The sequence below is a fragment of the Bufo bufo genome, chromosome 4 (genome assembly GCF_905171765.1).
Source record: "Bufo bufo chromosome 4, aBufBuf1.1, whole genome shotgun sequence".
NCBI lineage: Eukaryota > Metazoa > Chordata > Amphibia > Anura > Bufonidae > Bufo > Bufo bufo.
The window spans coordinates 130,092,231-130,116,164 of NC_053392.1; the positions used below are offsets into that span (position 1 = coordinate 130,092,231).

Sequence of the window (23,934 nt, forward strand, 5' to 3'; positions counted from 1 at the left end):
CTAGCCACTCTCGATCCCTGGCCCTGAATGCCAGTATTTCTAAACTACTGGCCTATGAAATGCTGTCATTTAGGCTGGTGGACACAGACAGCTTCAACCAGCTTATGTCGCTTGCTGTCCCACAGTATGTTGTTCCCAGCCGGCACTACTTCTCCAAGAGAGCCGTGCCTTCCCTGCACAACCAAGTATCTGATAAAATCAAGTGTGCACTGCGCAACGCCATCTGTGGCAAGGTCCACCTAACCACAGATACGTGGACCAGGAAGCACGGCCAGGGACGCTATATCTCCCTAACTGCACACTGGGTAAATGTAGTGGTGGCTGGGCCCCAGGCGGAGAGCTGTTTGGCGCACGTCCTTCCGCCGCCAAGGATCGCAGGGCAACATTCTTTGCCTCCTGTCTCCTCCTCCTCCTACTCAGCTTCCTCCTCCTCTTCTTCCACCTGCTCATCCAGTCAGCCACACACCTTCACCACCAACTTCAGCACAGCCCGGGGTAAACGTCAGCAGGCCGTTCTGAAACTCATATGTTTCGGGGACAGGCCCCACACCGCACAGGAGTTGTGGGGGGGTATAGAACAACAGACCGACGAGTGGTTGCTGCCGGTGAGCCTCAAGCCTGGCCTGGTGGTGTGCGATAATGGGCGAAATCTCGTTGCAGCTCTGGGACTAGCCGGTTTGACGCACATCCCTTGCCTGGCGCATGTGCTGAATTTGGTGGTGCAGAAGTTCATTCACAACTACCCCGACATGTCAGAGCTGCTGCATAAAGTGCGGGCCGTCTGTTCGCGCTTCCGGCGTTCACACCCTGCCGCTGCTCGCCTGTCTGCGCTACAGCGTAACTTCGGCCTTCCTGCACACCGCCTCATATGCGACGTGCCCACCAGGTGGAACTCCACCTTGCACATGCTGGACAGACTGTGCGAGCAGCAGCAGGCCATAGTGGAGTTTCAGCTGCAGCACGCACGGGTCAGTCGCACTGCGGATCAGCCCCACTTCACCACCAATGACTGGGCCTCCATGTGAGACCTGTGTGCCCTGTTGCGCTGTTTCGAGTACTCCACCAACATTGCCAGTGGCGATGACGCCGTTATCAGCGTTACAATACCACTTCTATGTCTCCTTGAGAAAACACTTAGGGCGATGATGGAAGAGGAGGTGGCCCAGGAGGAAGAGGGGTCATTTTTAGCACTTTCAGGCCAGTCTCTTCGAAGTGACTCAGAGGGAGGTTTTTTGCAACAGCAGAGGCCAGGTACAAATGTGGCCAGACAGGGCCCACTACTGGAGGACGAGGAGGACGAGGGTGAGGAGGAGGTGGAGGAGGATGAGGATGAAGCATGTTCACAGCGGGGTGGCACCCTAAGCAGCTCGGGCCCATCACTGGTGCGTGGCTGGGGGGAAACGCAGGACGATGACGATACGCCTCCCACAGAGGACAGCTTGTCCTTACCTCTGGGCAGCCTGGCACACATGAGCGACTACATGCTGCAGTGCCTGCGCAACGACAGCAGAGTTGCCCACATTTTAACGTGTGCGGACTACTGGGTTGCCACCCTGCTGGATCCCTGGTACAAAGACAATGTGCCCACCTTACTTCCTACACTGGAGCGTGATAGGAAGATGCGCGAGTACAAGCGCACGTTGGTAGACGTGCTACTGAGAGCATTCCCAAATGTCACAGGGGAACCAGTGGAAGCCCAAGGCGAAGGCAGAGGAGGAGCAAGAGGTCGCCAATGCAGCTGTGTCACGGCCAGCTCCTCTGAGGGCAGGGTTAGCATGGCAGAGATGTGGAAAAGTTTTGTCACCACGCCACAGCTAACTGCACCACCACCTGATATGGAACGTGTTAGCAGGAGGCAACATTTCAATAACATGGTGGAACAGTACCTGTGCACACCCCTCCACGTACTGACTGATGGTTCGGCCCCATTCAACTTCTGGGTCTCCAAATTGTCCACGTGGCCAGAGCTAGCCTTTTATGCCTTGGAGGTGCTGGCCTGCCCGGCGGCCAGCGTTTTGTCTGAACGTGTATTCAGCACGGCAGGGGGCGTCATTACAGACAAACGCAGCCTCCTGTCTACAGCCAATGTGGACAAGCTGACGTTCATAAAAATGAACCAGGCATGGATCCCACAGGACCTGTCAATCCCTTGTGCAGATTAGACATTAACTACCTCCCCTTAACAATATATTATTGTACTCCAGGGCACTTCCTCATTCAATCCTATTTTTATTTTCATTTTACCATTATATTGCGGGGCAACCCAAAGTTGAATGAACCTCTCCTCTGTCTGGGTGCCGGGGCCTAAATATGTGACAGTGGCCTGTTCCAGTGGTGGGTGACGTGAAGCCTGATTCTCTGCTATAACATGAAGACTGATTCTCTGCTGACATGAAGCCAGATTCTCTGTTACGGGACCTCTCTCCTCTGCCTGGGTGCCTGGGCCTAAATATGTGACAGTGGCCTGTTCCAGTGGTGGGTGACGTGAAGCCTGATTCTCTGCTATGACATGAAGACTGATTATCTGCTGACATGAAGCCAGATTCTCTGTTACGGGACCTCTCTCCTCTGTCTGGGTGCCGGGGCCTAAATATGTGACAGTGGCCTGTTCCAGTGGTGGGTGACGTGAAGCCTGATTCTCTGCTATGACATGAAGACTGATTCTCTGCTGACATGAAGCCAGATTCTCTGTTACGGGACCTCTCTCCTCTGTCTGGGTGCCGGGGCCTAAATATGTGACAGTGGCCTGTTCCAGTGGTGGGTGACGTGAAGCCTGATTCTCTGCTATAACAGGAAGACTGATTCTCTGCTGACATGAAGCCAGATTCTCTGTTACGGGACCTCTCTCCTCTGCCTGGGTGCCTGGGCCTAAATATGTGACAGTGGCCTGTTCCAGTGGTGGGTGACGTGAAGCCTGATTCTCTGCTATGACATGAAGACTGATTCTCTGCTGACATAAAGCCTGATTCTCTGTTACGGGACCTCTCTCCTCTGCCTGGGTGCCTGGGCCTAAATATGTGACAGTGGCCTGTTCCAGTGGTGGGTGACGTGAAGCCTGATTCTCTGCTATGACATGAAGACTGATTCTCTGCTGACATGAAGCCAGATTCTCTGTTACGGGACCTCTCTCCTCTGCCTGGGTGCCTGGGCCTAAATATGTGACAGTGGCCTGTTCCAGTGGTGGGTGACGTGAAGCCTGATTCTCTGCTATGACATGAAGACTGATTCTCTGCTGACATGAAGCCAGATTCTCTGTTACGGGACCTCTCTCCTCTGCCTGGGTGCCTGGGCCTAAATATGTGACAGTGGCCTGTTCCAGTGGTGGGTGACGTGAAGCTTGATTCTCTGCTATAACATGAAGACTGATTCTCTGCTGACATGAAGCCAGATTCTCTGTTACGGGACCTCTCTCCTCTGCCTGGGTGCCTGGGCCTAAATATCTGACAATGGACTGTTCCAGTGTTGGGTGACGTAAAGCATGATTCTCTGCTAAGACATGCAGACTGATTCTCTGCTGACATGAAGCCAGATTCTCTGTTACGGGACCTCTCTCCTCTGCCTGGGTGCCTGGGCCTAAATATGTGACAGTGGCCTGTTCCAGTGGTGGGTGACGTGAAGCCTGATTCTCTGCTATGACATGAAGACTGATTCTCTGCTGACATGAAGCCAGATTCTCTGTTACGGGACCTCTCTCCTCTGCCTGGGTGCCTGGGCCTAAATATGTGACAGTGGCCTGTTCCAGTGGTGGGTGACGTGAAGCTTGATTCTCTGCTATAACATGCAGACTGATTCTCTGCTGACATGAAGCCAGATTCTCTGTTACGGGACCTCTCTCCTCTGCCTGGGTGCCTGGGCCTAAATATCTGACAATGGACTGTTCCAGTGTTGGGTGACGTAAAGCATGATTCTCTGCTAAGACATGCAGACTGATTCTCTGCTGACATGAAGCCAGATTCTCTGTTACGGGACCTCTCTCCTCTGCCTGGGTGCCGGGGCCTAAATATATGACAATGGACTGTTACAGTGGTGGGTGACGTGAAGCCAGATTCTCTGCTATGGCATGAAGAGACTGATTCTCTGCTGACGTGAAGCCAGATTCTCTGCTATGGGACCTCTGTCCAATTGATATTGGTTAATTTTTATTTTTTTTATTTTTATTTTAATTCATTTCCCTATCCACATTTGTTTGCAGGGGATTTACCTACATGTTGCTGCCTTTTGCAGCCCTCTAGCTCTTTCCTGGGCTGTTTCACAGCCTTTTTAGTGCCGAAAAGTTCGGGTCCCCATTGACTTCAATGGGGTTGGGGACGAAGTTCGGGTCGGGTTCGGATCCCGAACCCGAATATTTCCGGGAAGTTCGGCCGAACTTCTCGAACCCGAACATCCAGGTGTTCGCTCAACTCTATTAGGGATGGTAATTTGTCAAACAGCAGAATAACTGCTTGGATGTTGTCCTTAAAAGGATGGCCATTGGAAGTCCAGTACAAACAAAATAAAAAGATTCCGGTAGCTCAAGGACTTGCCGAACTGCATGAGTGTGCAGCTCATTCTCAAAGGGAAGAGCTAGTAGATGATTTTTTAGAGGAACAAATCTTTTCCCCTTACAAAGCCTATGATGAAGATTATTGTCCTCTACTCCCCTGTGTGTACATTGATTGTTGTGCTTATCACACCACCATGGGGGATGAAAGAAAACTAGTGGTGGGCATTGGAATTACTTGGATGGGTGAATTCCCAAATGTCTCAGTAGTTACAGTATTGGTGCTAAAAGTAGCCAAGTGGAGGAATTAGCTTCTGTATACAAAACTGTTCTAATTGCTCTAGAGCATAATATTACAGAATTTGTTATAGTCACAGATTCCAATTATGTACGGAACAGTTTTGTCAAGTATATGCCCATTTGGAAAAGAAATAATATGTTGCGGTCTAATAACAAACCTGTAAACATGCCAAATTGTTTTGTGCCATAGATGAGTTAGTCCAAGGTAATGGTTTAATCATTTATTGGAAGAAGACTAAAGGTCATTCTAAAACCCAGAACATGGACAAAGAAGGTAATGATCTAGCCGATAAGCATGCCAAACAAGGTGCCATAAATGGTGATCACGTAAACATAGATCATTTACTAGAGATAATACCCATTGAAGCCTTCACTAGACGTCAAGCTAGGGAACAGAATGGAAAGAATGTGGCTCAATGGAGACATGAGTCGACAAGTGAGGATCTAATTAAGTGCCAAAAGGAAGATCCTATACTTGGAATCTTTTATAAACACATTGAAGATCCTAGTAACAATCCCATATCGGAGAAGGATTATGCCTAAAAAGAAGACCTCCGATTACTAGTGAAAACCAAATCTCAATTCAGTATTCGAGATGGTTTATTGATGAGGACCTCAAAGAATGGTATTCAACTATGGGTAGTTCCCACTATGTTTAGAGGCCTAATGTTACAACATGCTCATGATGCACCTACTGCTGGTCATTGTGGGGAGAAAATTACCTATGAATCACTATGTGATTATGCTTATTGGCCTCATATGTTGAAAGATGTCCAAATTTACTGTCAAGGTTGTCTGGCTCAGTTCCAACCTTAAGGTCCCGCACATCTTGCCCCATTTCAGAAAAAGGGTTTCTCATTGCCAAATTGACTTTATAGGTCCTGTCACAAGGTCATTCAGGGGAAACAAATACATGTTACCAGTCACTTGTGTGTTTACCAAGTGGGTAGAGTGTTTACCGGCTCGTAATAACACAGCCAAAACATGTGCCGCTTTGCTTATTAACTAGAGGTTGGACGAATCCAATTTTTTCCGAATACGAATCCGAAAAGGTTCTCGAACATATCGAATCTTTCGAATCTCGAATCCTACGAATCCTGTACATAAGAATTGTGTGAACTGTGTAAGAAACAAAGTGATCCAAACACTTATGGGGGGGATCTGTGGATGACACTGCTATGGGGGGATCTGTGGATGGCACTGTTATAGGGGGGATCTGTGGATGGCACTGTTATGGGGGGATCTGTGGATGGCACTGTTATAGGGGGATCTGTGGATGGCACTGTTATGGGGGATCTCTGGATGGCACTGTTATAGGAGATCTGTGGATGGCACTGTTATGGGGGATCTCTGGATGGTACTGTTATGGGGGATCTGAGGATGGCACTGTTATGGGGATCTCTGGATGACACTGTTATGGGGGATCTCTGTTATAGGGGATCTCTGGATGGCACTGTTATGGAGATCTCTGGATGGTACTGTGATGGGGGGATCTGTGGATGACACATATATAGCATCTTATGCTATGTGCCATCCACAGATCCCCCCCCATAACAGTGTCCCTGCAGTGTGAATGACCCCCAATACAGGGGCTGGGGGCCGGCATCTGGATTAGGAATGACAGTGGGGACCGGTGCAGTCCCTGTATTCTATTGCACCGGCCCCACACACTGTTGTATAATTTTATCTAACCTGTAGGCATTGTTAAAATATAATAATCATTTGTAATCCAGCTGTATTACTTACAACTAAGGCTACTTTCACACTAGCGTTCGGAGCGGATCCGTCTGATGTTTCATCAGACGGATCCGCTCCGATAATGCAGACGTTTGCATCCGTTCAGAACGGATCCGTCTGCATTATTACTTAGAAAATTTTCTAAGTCTGAAAGTAGCCTGAGCGGATCCGTTCAGACTTTACATTGAAAGTCAATGGGGAACGGATCCGCTTGAAGATTGAGCCATATAGTGTCATCTTCAAGCGGATCCGTCCCCATTGACTTACATTGTAAGTGTGGACGGATCCGCTCGCCTCCGCACGGCCAGGCGGACACCCGAACGCTGCAAGCAGCGTTCAGGTGTCCGCTCACTGAGCGGAGCGGAGGCTGAACGCTGGCAGGCGGATGCATTCTCAGTGGATCCGCCTCCACTGAGAATGCATTGGGGCCAGACGGATGCGTTCGGGGCCTCTCGTGAGCCCCTTCAAACGGTGCGCACGAGCGGACACCCGAACGCTAGTGTGAAAGTAGCCTTAGTTTCATAGCAGAGAGGAGGGAGGAGGCAGGCCGGGAGGACGTGCGGCCGATGCATCACTCATTATGTCACGCGCCCGCGCGGCCTGCTTCATTCATAAAGTGGGCAGCGCAGGTGCATGACATAGTGAGTTACGCACCGCCCCGCCCCCCCCCCCACCCCCCGCCCTCCCGGCCTGCCTCCTCCCTCCTCCGGAACTTAGTTGTAAGTAATACAGCTGGATTACAAATAATTATATCTTAACAATGCCTACAGGTTAGATAAGATTATACAACAGTGAGCGGGGCCGGTGCATTAGAATACAGGAACTGCAACGGTCCCCGCTGTCATTCCTAATCCAGATGCCGGCCTCCAGCCCCTCCTCCCTCTGTTGATACACCCACCGCGCTGTGCGGCATGGCGATGGCCGTATATCATTAGGTAAACTAATCGCAGCATTTTTGGGTCGGCCAAATCGCCATATTGCGTCGCAGGATTCGTCGGATTCGAATTTTACTAAATTACGTCGGGATTCGAGTCCACGACTCCTATGAATTCAACAAGATTCGAGGGATTCGTGGATTTGACGGATTCGTCGTCCCACCTCTATTATTATCCATATATTTTCCAGATTTGGTTACCATTAAGGATCGATTCGGACCGTGGATCACACTTCGTAAATGAGGTAATGTCCAAGATGTGGAAGATCTTGGGTGTAAAACGGAAATTACATATTGCTTATCGACCAGCATCTAGTGGATCCGTAGAGCGCTATAACCAGTTCATTGTCAAAATCCTTAAAAAGTACGTTAAGGAATCAGGTAAAGACTGGGACATGAAGTTGCCGTTGGTGCTCATGGCTATTAGAGTGCTGCTACTAAGATGTCACCCTTTGAGCTGATGACAGGTAGGAGAATGGTACTTCCACAACATCTGTTGTATTGCACATCAGATCATAATCTGATCAATGCAGCCACGACACATCAGTATGTGGAGAACCTTTGCCAGCATCTTCAACAGGCATTTGCTTTTGCGCAAAAGAATCTCGAGAAAGCAGCAGTAAGTAATAAAACTTATTATGATCTGAAAACTACTAAGAAGGAGTATGAGACGGTGATAAAGTGTATCTTTACAATTTTGCTCGGGATCAGGTCAAAGAAAATAAGTTTCTTCTATTGTGGAAAGGTCCTTATGACATCATCGACAAAATCTCGCCTTTGGTTTACAAAGTAAAAATTTATAAAATGTATGGTTTTGTAGAGAAATGGGTTCATGTTAATCAGTTGCATGCCTGTCATCCTAGGTCTCAATTGAGAATAATGGAAGGTGAAGCCGAAGAAGAGACTTAATAAGTCTCTTAAGAGAATGTGATAATGATTTGACATGATTTTTCTCTCAGCTTACAGATTTTCCAAATTAGTGCTTCTTTGCAAAAATGTTTACATAGCACAGCCAGAAAACTGTAAATATCAAATAATAAGAGCGTGTATTCATACTCTCGATTTCTTTAATAGAAGAGAGTGACTGTCTGAACCAAGACGGTGATTCACAAAGACGATGATGACAATCAAAGATACAGCTGTCGTATGGATGGTGTTGATCCTTGGTGCTCAGTTTAGGACTGAACCTGTCCAACTGGGTCCTTCATCAGGAGATATGTTACTAGAGGTTCCAGGATTCTTATTTATGGAGAAGAAAATTTGATCTCAGAAAATCTTTGTGAAGTTTAGATCCAAGGATGTCAATTGAATGGAACTACCATATATCCCAATTTTATTAAGAGAGGTGCAAGAATGGTATATTGCGTATGTGAACAGAGCTCATGACAATAATGGCATGATCCATGCCGAGTTACGCTATAACCTGCATGCCAAGGCCATTAGACACAGAATCCGTGTGATGATGTACCTTTCCATGATCTAACATTTTTGATACAAATTAAAGACTACTATGGAGAAATTGATGGACGGCATTACAGAAAAGACAATACCGTTCCTTTATTAGAATGGATAAAAAGGAAAAAGACGTCCTTTAAATAAAAAAAAATATGTATTTTGATGGACATGACATTTCTTCTGACCTTTTTCCCAGTTATGTCTAAAGTTGTACGCTTGAATAACGTGGGAAAAGGGGGGATTTGTCAGATATATTGAGCAGAAAAGGGATCAATATGGTAAAGGCCTATACAAATCACATTACAGATTCGTATATGAACATGATGGTAGCCATATTGTCTGAATACTTTTGAGGTCAAAGTGAGTTGATTTTCCCAGACAGATAAGTGCAAAGAAACTCAAGAATCTTTGTATAAACATTTCCCAGGTCGTAAATCGAGGACGGAGGCAGAGACATACCATAAAACTGCAAGCCATAGAAGGGGATAATTTTACTATTCATTGTATAATTATAGTAACCATAATGTGAGTGATATTATATGATTTATCCTATATGTGTATGTTTTAAGAAACTGAAGTCAAGTATAATCCTGTAATCCAAAATTATATTCATAATATATAGAATTAGATGAAGGTTCCCATGTAATTTTGTTAAGTGTGAAAGAAAGACATTTGGAGCTAATTACCATATGTCTAAAGAATGTGTAGATAAGAAAATCAAGTATCTAGGGAGAGTTTGTTTAAAACTCGTATATTTTCGAAGCAGACAGAGATGTCTGACGTGTTGATATACATTAGTGTCTTTCTTATCTTATCTTATTTAATGCTCTGTCTAAGACTTTGGTCAAGGGTTATCTTTTTGTCAAATTAAAAGAAAATAGAAAAATTAAGTGTAATTACACAAACTGTTAGGCTACTTTCACACGAGCGTTCGGAGCGGATCCGTCTGATGTTTCATCAGACGGATCCGCTCCGATAATGCAGACGTTTGCATCCGTTCAGAACGGATCCGTCTGCATTATTACTTAGAAAATTTTCTAAGTCAGAAAGTAGCCTGAGCGGATCCGTTCAGACTTTACATTGAAAGTCAATGGGGAACGGATCCGCTTGAAGATTGAGCCATATGGTGTCATCTTCAAGCGGATCCGTCCCCATTGACTTCCATTATAAGTCTGGACGGATCCGCTCGCCTCCGCACGGCCAGGCGGACACCCGAACGCTGCAAGCAGCGTTCAGGTGTCCGCTCATTGAGCGGAGCGGAGGCTGAGCGCTGGCAGGCGGATGCATTCTCAGTGGATCCGCCTCCACTGAGAATGCATTAGGGCCAGACGGATGCGTTTGGGGCCGCTCGTGAGCCCGTTCAAACGGAGCGCACGAGCGGACACCCGAACGCTCGTGTGAAAGAAGCCTTACATAGAACACTAGTGTCCCCTGGTGGTGGTGGTGGTGGTGAGTAAGAGAGAAGTGGCAAGATGACGCCCTATGATCTCATTAGTCATGTGAAAGACCAAACCAAGCCCACCTTCCGGGGGGGGGGATAAAAGTTAGTAGGAGCCAGCAAAGGGGAGTCATCAGATCAATCCAGGAAAGCCACAACAAGATCACAAAGACACACAAGAGAGAGGAAAGATCAGAAGGAAAATAGGATCTGATCTTACTTCACATTTGAACCTCGACGCTAATTTCTTCCAGATTCACTGGTATGTATACATTTTGTCTGTATATTAGGCAACTGATTAGCTATATATATATTTATATATATATTTATATATATATATATATATATATATATATATAGATAGATAGATAGATAGATAGATAGATAGATAGATATACAGTACAGACCAAAAGTTTGAACACACATTCTCATTCAAAGAGTTTTCTTTATTTTCATGGCTATGAAAATTGTAGATTCACACTGAAGGCATCAAAACTATGAATTAACACATGTGGAATTATATACATAACAAACAAGTGTGAAACAACTGAAAATATGTCATATTCTAGGTTCTTCAAAGTAGCCACCTTTTGCTTTGATTACTGCTTTGCACACGCTTGGCATTCTCTTGATGAGCTTCAAGAGGTAGTCCCCTGAAATGGTTTTAACTTCACAGGTGTGCCCTGTCAGGTTTAATAAGTGGGATTTCTTGCCTTATAAATGGGGTTGGGACCATCAGTTGCGTTGAGGAGAAGTCAGGTGGATACACAGCTGATAGTCCTACTGAATAGACTGTTAGAATTTGTATTATGGCAAGAAAAAAGCAGCTAAGTAAAGAAAAACGAGTGGCCATCATTACTTTAAGAAATGAAGGTCAGTCAGTCAGCCGAAAAATTGGGAAAACTTTGAAAGTAAGGGCTATTTGACCATGAAGGAGAGTGATGGGGTGCTGCGCCAGATGACCTGGCCTCCACAGTCACCGGACCCGAACCCAATCGAGATGGTTTGGGGTGAGCTGGACCGCAGAGTGAAGGCAAAAGGGCCAACAAGTGCTAAGCATCTCTGGGAACTCCTTCAAGACTGTTGGAAGACCATTTCAGGGGACTACCTCTTGAAGCTCATCAAGAGAATGCCAAGAGTGTGCAAAGCAGTAATCAAAGCAAAATGTGGCTACTTTGAAGAACCTAGAATATGACATATTTTCAGTTGTTTCACACTTGTTTGTTATGTATATAATTCCACATGTGTTAATTCATAGTTTTGATGCCTTCATAGTCATGAAAATAAAGAAAACTCTTTGAATGAGAAGGTGTGTCCAAACTTTTGGTCTGTACTGTATATATATATTTACTCAAATAGACCATATTGTTCTTTGTAGGATCTAGATTGATTTGAGATAATTGTAACTGCAGTATCAGTTGTGCCTTTTCAATCTAGGGAGATAAATCTATACAATTGATATAGCTACAATTGTGTGATCTACAAAGTGCTGATTGTAGTTCTAGTCAGATGGTCTAATTGAATTTATATATATTACATAACATACACTCACCTAAAGAATTATTAGGAACACCTGTTCTATTTCTCATTAATGCAATTATCTAGTCAACCAATCACATGGCAGTTGCTTCAATGCATTTAGGGGTGTGGTTCTGGTCAAGACAATCTCCTGAACTCCAAACTAAATGTCAGAATGGGAAAGAAAGGTGATTTAAGCAATTTCACGCACAATCATTTCTAGGGTTTACAAAGAATGGTGTGAAAAGGGAAAAACATCCAGTATGCGGCAGTCCTGTGGGCAAAAATGTCTTGTGGATGCTAGAGGTCAGAGGAGAATGGGCCGACTGATTCAAGCTGATAGAAGAGCAACGTTGACTGAAATAACCACTCGTTACAACCGAGGTATGCAGCAAAGCATTTGTGAAGCCACAACAACCTTGAGGCGGATGGGCTACAACAGCAGAAGACCCCACCGGGTACCACTCATCTCCACTACAAATAGGAAAAAGAGGCTACAATTTGCACGAGCTCACCAAAATTGGAATGTTGAAGACTGGAAAAATGTTGCCTGGTCTGATGAGTCTCGATTTCTGTTGAGACATTCAAATGGTAGAGTCCGAATTTGGCGTAAACAGAATGAGAACATTTATCCATCCTCTGATGGCTACTTCCAGCAGGATAATGCACCATGTCACAAAGCTCGAATCATTTCAAATTGGTTTCTTGAAAATGACAATGAGTTCACTGTACTAAAATGGCCCCCACAGTCACCAGATCTCAACCCAATAGAGCATCTTTGGGATGTGGTGGAAAGGGTGCTTCGTGCCCTGGATGTGCATCCCTCAAATCTCCATCAACTGCAAGATGCTATCCTATCAATATGGGCCAACATTTCTAAAGAATGCTATCAGCACCTTGTTGAATCAATGCCACGTAGAATTAAGGCAGTTCTGAAGGCAAAAGGGGGTCCAACACCGTATTAGTATAGTGTTCCTAATAATTCTTTAGGTGAGTGTATATTACATAACATGATCTCTTACAGGGGGCTATGATACGCACAATTAACCCCTCAGGTGCGGCACCTAAGGGGTTAATTGTGCGGATCACAGCCCCCTGTAAAAGATCAGGTGCTTCCAGGCAGCAGGGGGCCGTTATGTACACAGTTCTTAGTATATTCTAACTTGAAGCGTCCCTATCACCATGGGAACGCCTCTGTGTTAGAATATACTGTCGGATCTGAGTTTTCTGAGTCAGATCTGAAAAAGCTGTTTATGCAGACGGATCCGTTCTGAACGGATGCAAGCGTTTGCATTATAGGTGCGGATCCGTCTGCAGATACCAGACGGATCCGCACCGAACGCAAGTGTGAAAGTAGCCTGAAATTTATGCTTTCTGAGATTTCTGAGATGTGTTATCTAAACTAAGCAAACACCTTCAATTGCTTTTCAATGGCCTTTGTTTCAAGATAACACGATGATTTAAGAAATTTGAGTTAAGAGTTTTAGTGCTAAATTAAAAGTAATTGCATTAATGCAAGAGTAAAAGTAAAAAATAGGCAGGCACTCTATATCTGGTTTTTATAGCATATTTATTTATTTATAGTTGATTATTACAGAGGTTATTATTATTAAATAATTATTAAATAATTATTAAAAAGGTTATTACGATGGTTGTTTTCCTATTTTTAAAAAGTGAATTAGGGGGATAAAGTGTGGTTGGTGACGGTAGGTATCCGTGATCTAGCACGTGGTAACTATGTTGCTGATCAGCTGGTACCTCTTATTCGTATGGTGTGTTGGTCGCATAGGATTTCTTCTGTTGTTGCGGTAATATTCCAAGGTTCTTTAGCGAAGGCGTGGGTATTGGTGGGTAGTCTCAAGGATGATGCCAGGTAGCCAGATGCGTTTCGAGGTATTCGACCTCTTCCTCACCATACGAATAAGAGGTACCAGCTGATCAGCAACATAGCTACCACGTGCTAGATCACGTGAGACGCCGATCCAGCCACAAAGAGCACGCAACATACAGCTTGAGTAAGCAAGTCTCCGGAGGACTACACAGGCTGCCGCTTCACTCATACATTAACTAAGTTTGGACCGCGGGGTGAGTACAAAATAATTACCGTGTGGGACGCCACCGGCAATAAGTAAACACTAAAATTTGGACACTGTATCATAACCCCTCTGCTGGCATAAAACATCAGCTGTATTAAGAAGCGCCACAGTACCTAATATTACCAAGTAATACTACCAAGTGACATTGGACCAATTCACCACCTTTCTGGACTACTATTCTATCTATTTTATATTATATTTTATATTTTTATATTTTTGGACTAATACCATTATATCTCTCAGACATTTTCGGATCTTTTTCGGGTTGTTACATTTATTTTAAAAAATTTTATTTTTCATTGACTATACCTATACCTATCCTTACGTATTTTACCTAATACTATCACCACTACTCCCTTCACCACCATGCACAACCACTTTGCCCCTTTTTCCCATGAACTAATACTTTTAAACCAACTGTAGTTCGGATACCTACCGTCACCAACCACACTTTATCCCCCTAATTCACTTTTTTCTTTAAATCAGATGTTTCTTTATTATCATTTTTCAGTCATTTTTTATAACATTAACATGACATTTTTTGTAGACAGCAGACATGTACATTATCAGTCATATATAATATATAATATATACATTATGAAACATATATCTACAAAAGACATGGCATGAATCTACATAAAAACTCAGGTATCAAAGACATCTCCAATGTGATTATAAATATCCTCCATAAACAAATAAACCCATAACCCCACCCCCCTCCCAAACCCTACAAGAGCAGGACACATTTATAACAACCTTCTTTTATCATCACTCCTGGGGTGTCGGCCCCATAATACTCATTAGTAAACCATCCTCCAGCATCAAATTCCAACCACCGATATGTCCATAGAACATCACCATCCAGCATCCATCTTTCCATACAGCCATATTTCAATTCCAAGTAATCCAATTACCAACAGGCTTCTGTACATGCACCACACACCTACTACCATCTGTGGCCTCTCCCCTTCCTCTCCCCTTCTCAGATTCACTTCAGTATCATATGTATCCTCCATCTTCACTGCACTCCCCTTTTCATATAAAACTCCTTGTAAGCGCTAACCAGGAGCTACAGCACCCAGAATTATCGATCCAGCTGCCCCAGATCGCTTCAAATTTGGACAGACATTTCCTTTTTTGATATACTCCCCTTTCTAAGCGAATCACTACATTTAATCTAGCAACATACTGTGATATATCAGGGGGTATGGACTGGATCCACTTTGCTGCCAATGTTTTCCTAGCCTGATATAGCATCCTCCCCATTCCAGTAATTGTAACAGATTGTAGATTATTTTCTGGTATCAAGCCTAGTACGCACACTTTGGGATCCAATTTAAGATTAGCACTATACACCTTGTTCACTAGATGCAGTACCGCCTTCCAATAGGATGTCAGTGATGAGCACGACCACAGCATGTGCAATAGATCAGCCTCAGCACTTCCACACTTCGGACAGGCCGGGCTATCTCTGTACCCTATTTTATATAAAAACACTGGGGTCTTGTACACCCTATGTATTAAATACAGATGGGATAGACGTGCTGCCTCACTAAGGGATAGAGTAGGGGTAAGTTCCACTACCTCCATCCACTGCTCATCCGTGAGTTCACCTAGATCTCTTTCCCACTGGCGTCTACTTGTTAGTGGATATCCCTTAAGAAAGTCCTCCAATAGGGCTTGATATACCATGGAGATTGCTCCCTTTACTGATCCAGCAGCAACCACTATATTTAATGTCTGATTTGATATAAATGTCACCGGGGCTATCTTAGATTGAGCTTCTAAAGCATGTCTAAGTTGCAGATATCGATAAAACTGTGAAGTGGGCAGCCCAAATTCAGAGCACAATTGTTGATATTGTTTTAAGATTCCATTAGAATAGATATGGCCTAAATTCCATACCCCTTTATTATTCCATTGGGAGCATCCATTTAGGTCAACCAATTCCTGGAGTGTTATCCCTAAAATACTCCTTGCCTTATTCCATACCTTCCTCATAAGTATCAGGGTTGGAATATTTCCCACTTCGCCTTTTATTTCTCCTTCAATAGCTGTCAGCGGGGGAGACCTATTTGAAGCCCATCTTATCAACCGACCACTCTTCCCTCCCATGTCATCTATTACCCCCCACCCTTTGAAGTGTTGCAGTTGGGCCGATAAGAAGTATAGCATAGGATTGGGTAAAGCCAGGCCACCGGCTTCCTTATTCCTTTGTAGGATTTCGTACCTTATTCTTCCTCTATTATTTTTCCATATAAAAAACCGGAACAGTTGTTGTATTTTATGGAAATAATGCACTGGGATCCATATGGGGGAATTATGTAAAATATAAAGCAATTGAGGCATGAATATCATTTTTAACAAATTGCCTCTACCGATCATAGAGAGAGGCAATTTATGCCAGACAGCAACCTTACCTCTAAATTTCCCTAACAGGGGTAATAGGTTATTAGGAATGTAATCTGCAGGGTTCATTGATACAGTTACTCCAAGATATTTAAAAGAACGCACCACCTTGAGTTCAGAGAAAGTAGCATGAGTGGTATGCACTTGAGAAGATATTGGGAGAATTACTGATTTATCCCAGTTTATGAGAAGTCCAGACTGGTCACCAAACTGTGATATTATAGAGATTATAGAATCTATGGAGTCCACTAGATTACCTACATAGATTAGCATATCATCTGCGTATAGGGATACGCGTTCCTCACTAGAACCCCTCACTAGCCCTCTCATCAGTGGAGTAGATCGCAAAATGCATGCCAATGGTTGAATTGCTATCGCAAATAGTAAGGGAGACAACGGACAGCCTTGTCTCGTCCCCCTTTCCAGTGCAACTGTGGGTGATAGTTGACCATTCACTCTAATTCTAGCTCTGGGCTCACAATATAGAAGCTTGACCCATTTTAAAAAACCTGTTCCAAAGCCCATCCTAGTCATGACCGCCCACAAATATTCCCACTCAACACTGTCAAAAGCTTTGGCAGCATCAAGTGAGACTACCGCAGCTCTACTATCTTGACCTTCCCTCCCCTCCAATTGTAGGTTTAAGAACAAGCGCCTAAGATTCAACGCCGTGGATTTTCCAGGCATGAACCCAGACTGATCATCATGAATAATAGATTGAATGACCCTACTCAATCGATTAGCCAAAACTTTGGCCAGAATTTTCACATCTACAGTCAGGAGTGAGATGAGCCTATATGAGTCCAAAAGTGAAGGGTCTTTGCCTGGCTTAGGTATCACCACAACTATAGCTTCTCTCATGGAACAAGGCAATCTACCTTCGCGGTATGCATCTTTAAAGACCGTTAAAAGATGTGGAAGTAGTAGCTCCCCATGCCTTTTATAGAATTCCCCAGGAAGACCATCCCCACCAGGTGCTTTTTCATTGGGCATGGAATTCAACGCCATCTCCAATTCTTCCAGGGTTATGTCTTCTTCAAGAAGTGAGCTATTCTCCATAGACAAGGCAGGAATATTAATTTTCTCAAGATAACCATCTCTATCGGAGTTAATAGTGACCAGTCTGGACCTATACACCTCCCTAAAGTGAGCGTAAAATTCTCTCAGGATATTCTCGTCTCCTGTTACTAGTTGTCCACCAGTTCCTCTAAGCGAGGCTATGCAGGAAGGACCATTTTGTGCTCTAGTCACTGTAGCTAACAGGTGTCCCGCACTTTCCCCTTCAGCAAAGTATCTCTGGGTCATAAATAAACGTTTATCATCTGCTCTAGTTTGTATGTGTTCCCTCAAAAGCTTCTGGGCTTCCTTCCACTGTGTTTCATTTAGCAATGTGGGTTGTTCTATATACCTTGTTTCTAGTTGCGTAACTCTATCTGATAGCTCCCTGTCCAGAAGACGACTCTTAGATTTCCTAACACTAATGCGCTTAATGTACAGCCCTCTGACATACGCCTTCAGAGTATCCCACACCACAGCTCCTGATGTCGAGCCTATATTGATAGACAAAAAATCAGTAATAGCTTTAGAGATATCAGTTCCTGTATCCACTATTGATAACCAAAATGGGTTTAAATGCCAGATAGGTCTAGGAGCACATATGTGTCTCCCCACTTCCAAGGTAATCAATAATGGGGAATGATCAGATAAACTACGGGGCAAATATGAGATCTCCTTTGTTAGGGCTACCAATGATAAGGATCCAATTGCTAAATCTATTCTGGACAAGGAGCTATGCGATGCTGAATAACATGAATACTGTCGCCGATCAGGGTATATAGTCCTCCATATGTCACATAGATCCACCTCCAACATCAATCTCGCCAGAGAGGTAGGAGCGGCAGTATATGTTCCCGACCCATTATGGAATTTATCCAAAAGGCCATTAAGATAGGTATTGAAGTCACCTACAATTAATTTAGGGACTAGCGGGAATTTAGATGTAAAGGTAATAATCAGCTTCATAATTTCAGCTGAATATGGAGGGGGAACATATACCGCCACTAAAATAATCCTAAACTGAAAGATATGACAGTCTATGCATATAAATCTTCCATCATCATCAATATATGATTCCTGGGCACTAAACGGAATAGCTTTATGCACTAGAATGCTAACACCTCTGGCATGTGTGGAGTATGTAGAGTGGAATTCACACCCCACCCATGCTTTATGTGCTAAATGTGTCTTATCAGCAGTCAAGTGAGTCTCAGACAAACATACAATAGCTGGCTGTATATCCCTTATAGCATGGAAAATAGCTGATCGTTTAGATGCCAAAGACATTCCTCTCACATTCCATGCAAGAATATTAACGGAAGACATCATGGTAACTCATAAGCAGATATAGAGTCTGGTGCCGACAACCCCATGAGAATCTCCCATTGGTAGTAATACTGAAGATAGAGCCTGCCCTTACACCCCCTCTTCCTCCCAACTGTCCCCAAACTACCCTAAACATTCTGCTATTCATGAACTCAATAAACAGGGGTACACCGTAAACATTTAAAGTGAACCTAACCGTCATGGGTTAACAATAAAGGCACAGGTGATAAAGCAAGTGCCTAAATTGTATATGCGCTACAACCTGGATGCGCAAATGTGTTGGCTCACCCAACCTCCCTCCCAACCACATATTAACCCATACAGTGTGAAACAGAACCAGTGAAAAGCCAGCATATAAAACCTCCCTTCTTAGGAAAACACAGAATAATTCCACAGTACTATATCTGGCACTGCGGTGTGTCAATTAAGAGACACTAGTAAAACAAGAACAGTTCCAGCAGAGAAATCACCGTCTCATCACGTATTGTTGCCACGCCGATCATTTTCATGAGTGTCCAGCCATTGACATGCCTCAGACGGATCTTCAAACATGTGCGTGGATCCATTCGCCACCACCCGAAGCTTTGCTGGATATAACATGGAGTAAGGCCACTGCAATGATCTCAATCTTTTCTTTACTTCCAAAAGTTTCGCTCTCCTCTTCTATATTTCGGCAGAAAAGTCCGGGAACATAAGAATTCGGCTATCGCCAATTTGAATGTCAGGGTTGTCCCTGGCCGCTTTAAGTATGGCGTCCCGGTCCCTGTAGTGTAGGACCTTAATCAGGAGAGGTCTCGGAGGAGCCCCCGGAGGCGGCGGGCGAAATGGCACCCGATGTGCCCGTTCTATTGCAAAGAGTGGGGATAACTTTTCTTTCCCAATAGTGTCCACCAGCCACTTTTCCATAAACGAGACAGGATCTGATCCCTCAGTGCGCTCCGGTATTCCAATAAATCGCACATTGTTCCGTTTCAGACGGTTTTCCAAGTCATCAGATTTGGATATAAGTAGGGATACGTTATGTATAACACGCTGTAAGTCCCTTTTAACAGCCGGTAGCTGGTCCTCCATGTCACTAACGCGACCCTCCAACTCCCCCACTCTTTCTTTAAACTGCCGCATATCTTGTCTTATCAACAAAACTTCCTCCTTAAGGCCTCCCATATTAGCATTTAGAGACGTGAGGGCTGTACTGCATTGTGCCACCATCTTATACACGTCTGCAATAGTGGGCTCGGAAATGGGCGCCGCTTCTGGCGGCAACTCTGGACCCACCTTCAGCCTTGCTACAGCTGCATATGAGGCCGCTTCCAGGGGCTCCGCTCCCCCAGCCTCACCGGACATCCCAGCATCAGGCTCCGAGTCATTTGCTGCAGCTGCTGGGGTGCGGGCAAACTTCCCCAGCTTCGCCGCCACATCAGAAAGTTTAGTGTTTTGCACGGCGCCATTTTGTTTGGTCGGCGTGTCCGTGCCGCCGTCTTTGCTCTCCTTCTCCCTCTGCTTTTGACGGGTCATATCGTGACCGGAGTAATCCCCAGCATCAGGGAGGCTTCAGATCAAAGTTGGTCCCCTCTGAGGTGAGTTAGGAAGCGGGTGAGCGATTAAATGCAGGATATTGTCCAGGAGCTCAGCGCCATGCGTCTCTCTACATCGGCGGTTAGGCCATGCCCCCCGCGGCCACCATTCCCCTAATTCACTTTTTAAAAATAGGAAAACAACCATCGTAATAACCTTTTTAATAATTATTTAATAATTTTTTAATAATAATAACCTCTGTAATAATCAACTATAAATAAATAAATATCCTATAAAAACCATATATAGAGTGCCTGCCTATTTTTTACTTTTACTATTCCTTTACCTACTAGTGGTTGGGTGAACCACTTTAGACAGAGCACCACACCAGGGTGAGATACAGGAGAGCCACTATTATTGCTCTATAATTTCATTAATGCAGCTTAAAATTAGAATTTTGTGAAAAGGTTCAATATTCTAGGCTCATAGTGTCACACTCTAGTCAGCTAATTAATCCATATCCTCTGAGCAAACGGTACCTCAAAATTGTGACTTTGGGGTTTCATAAGCGGTAATCCATAATCATCCAAATTATAACGAATAAAGGCTTGAAATATCTCGCTTTGCATGTAATGAGTCTATCTCATATGTTAGTTTCACCTTTTAAGTTGCATTACTGAAATAAATGAACTTTGCACGATATTCTAATTTTTCGAGTTTCACCTGTACTATGTCAGCATTTAAATAAGGGCTAGATGATTAACTAATAGCAAATGGCATTGAGGGTAATAATTAATGAACTGATTAATGTTATATAAATTGATCTGAGAAAGGCTAAACCTGATGGGCCCATGTCTTTTTACAACCTATATACGGTCTTATTCACACATCAGTGTTTGGTTAGTGTTCTTTAGCAAACATTTGTGTTTATTTGGACTTAGTGTCCTATATGACTGGATACAAATTAAAATGTTTTATCTACACTTTTCTTCATCCATTTTATCAGTGAATCTTGTTTCTATGGCACCTCCATTATCCTGGAGTCTCAGAAGAGTCACAGTGTCCAATGGTACATATTCTAGAATGGAGGTAAAGCATGGGAAATGTTGTGGTCTATGATTTCCTTTACCAACTGTTGTTGCTGTCTGTTCATTAAAAAAAAAAGTTTTATATTATTTTCAACAATCATTCCAAGACTTTATGGAGTATAAATGAGCCCAGTAGTAGACTTGCACATGATGTGCATTACGCGCGGATTCTCATGTGGAAAAACCGTAGCAGCAAAGTGTATGAGATTAGACAAATCTCACGTACACTTTGCTTTTTCCTTCCGTGTGGAAATTGACCTGCCGTGAGGATTCAGAAATCCACAGTGTGTCAATTGCTTGTGTGATATTTGGAATGGAAGAGTGAGATTTGCAGAAAATGCGCATTAGATCCATAAGAGAAAACGTAACTAATATATGCTGTTTTTGGTGCAGATCTGGTGCAGAAACACACTCTTTTGAAACGTGCACTCATGCGCAGGTAACCTTGTAGTTAACAGGAAGAGCAGATGGATATATTTGTTTTTCTCTATGTACTCTCTACATACAGTCATTTGATACATTCAATGAGGGTGAAGATAACGTACATTGAGAAATGATGCATTACCAGGGTTAAAAGGACACGCTTCATTTCAGCTGAACATGGGCTCCAGACGTTTATGTGGCTACAAAGCACAGGTATCAGCCAGCTTCTTCTATATGTTTTCTTCTTATCAATATACATTAGGACGACAGGTGCAGTAGATATAATCAATACTCCATGACCAGAAACGGCTAAAAGTTTAGTCAGGATTATGGCTGAGCATACACATCTTGTTCTATACACTCTAAGTCATGTGCTTGCTCAGGCGGATATCCCATCTGTTGCTTCATTGTGGTGGTGGATGGAACAGACACAGACGAGAAGAGACAGGTAGACACAAGCTGCTGTGGGATTTCTACTTTTCTGGATATGGATTCAGCCATGGTAGACGTTAGCTGGATCTTTCTACCAAGGATTTGGGTTTTTGGACATGACCTTTAAGCTAAAGGACATTGTTTATCTTGAGGGCACCTGGATCTAAGGAGCTGATATGAACTCTTCGGTCTGTGAGGTGTCACTGATGTCACAAAGAGATGTGGACAACTTCTCCCTTAATGTGGCCAGCCAATCTGAGCCTATGCAACTAGAATGGATATTACTTCCCTTTCACCAGGAAATGTGGATCTTTCTACTTCCTACCACCGTTTGCTTTGTAGCTGCCATTTTAGTGACACCTCCAATTCTGGTCTCTATCTTTTCCAACTTCAGCCTGCGTCAGGAAACTCGGTTCCTGCTCCTCGGAAATGCTCTGATATCAGATTTGATATACCTGTTTTTATACACTATGAGCAGCATATGTAACATGACCAGCCTACATGTCTCAGAACACTTGTGTGCACTGCTTCTGTTTTCACTGGCTGTAACCTACGGTGGTGGCGTCCTCACAGCAGGAGGAATGGTGGTGGACACATACTTGGCCATTCTGTGGCCTCTACATTACTTGACCGTTCTACCTCCATCAAGAACTAAAAAGTTGATCATCTTGCTGTGGTTCTTTTCGTGCCTCTTTGCTGGTGTCTTGTTTTTAGTCTTGTACTTTACAAAGAAACCTGCTCCATGCCAGTATAGTTTGTGTTCTCTACCAGTCATATTTCTTATGACGTTACACGGTGACCAGGCTATCAGGCTGTGTCATATTTTTTTTATCACTGGTTTCATTTTATTCTTTTCATTGATTTTGTGCTGCTACATATTCTTGTGCTACAAAACCAGAGAACGTGGCTTGTGGAAAGGTGCTTCGTCTAGGGCGAGTGTCACGTTCCTGATGCATCATATCATCCTAGGGTCCTACTTCCTCCCTCTTCTTCTTCTGTTGGCAGAATCCTTACTGTACATTAATCAGGTTATAAGTCTAAAGACAGGAATGCTGATCACATTGACAATCTGCAATGTCCTTATAGTCTTGCCTAAGGGTGTGTCTCCATACCTATATGGGTTCAGATACAGGGAGATATATAGATCTCTCAGGTTATTCTGCAAATTTAAGCGGCGCAGTCTTGTAGCACCAGGTAAAACATACACTTGAATGGGTTACCCCATGATTAATGTAAAAAATATCATATAGTACACAGCAGTCTCTTTCTAACAAACTTAGAAGCAGCCCTGTACCTCACATGGATCCATATATATCTCCATTCATTGCTCCAATTGCTCAGATTTTATTTATTTTTTTAAGCTGGCTGTTTAGGGGGCATGCACTTTCTCAGGGGGATGTGTCCTTTCAACTGCAGCTGGTAGCAGTTGAAGGTTGGAACTTAGTATGTGCTTCCATCTTGGTGATCAGGACAGAGAAATTAGAACAACAGCAACAACAGCAACAACAGCAGGTGGCGCTATACAGAAAGATTTCAGTGAACGACTATTCTTAATTTTAATTACATGTAATTAGTAAAGAATTCAGGTGCTGTTTTAAAAAAATGTAGAATATGTGTGTATACAAGGAGAATAAAGTCAGAGCTTCTAAATAAGCTTCTACCAGCCCCCTTGAAGGAGGAGGAGGACATAAAGTGGTACAAATAGGAAGACTGGAATTACCTTAGTA

General features: G+C 43.8%; 2 protein-coding genes across 2 annotated transcripts in view; both read left to right on the top strand.

Annotated features, from left to right (window-relative positions):
* The window catches only part of AMER3 (APC membrane recruitment protein 3), a 72,434-nt gene extending 55,408 nt beyond the window's left edge, over positions 1–17,026 (top strand). Inside the window, exons 2-3 of the mRNA XM_040429930.1 lie at positions 16,835–16,954; positions 17,007–17,026. Of these exons, the coding sequence (XP_040285864.1) occupies positions 16,835–16,954; positions 17,007–17,026 (140 nt within the window). The remainder of the gene's footprint in view (positions 1–16,834; positions 16,955–17,006) is intronic.
* Positions 17,027–22,383: 5,357 nt separating this feature from the next.
* On the top strand, positions 22,384–23,418 carry LOC120999054 (probable G-protein coupled receptor 148). The gene has a single exon (XM_040429931.1). The coding sequence runs from the start codon at positions 22,384–22,386 to the stop codon at positions 23,416–23,418; it is 1,035 nt and encodes a 344-aa protein (XP_040285865.1).
* Positions 23,419–23,934: the final 516 nt, after the last annotated feature.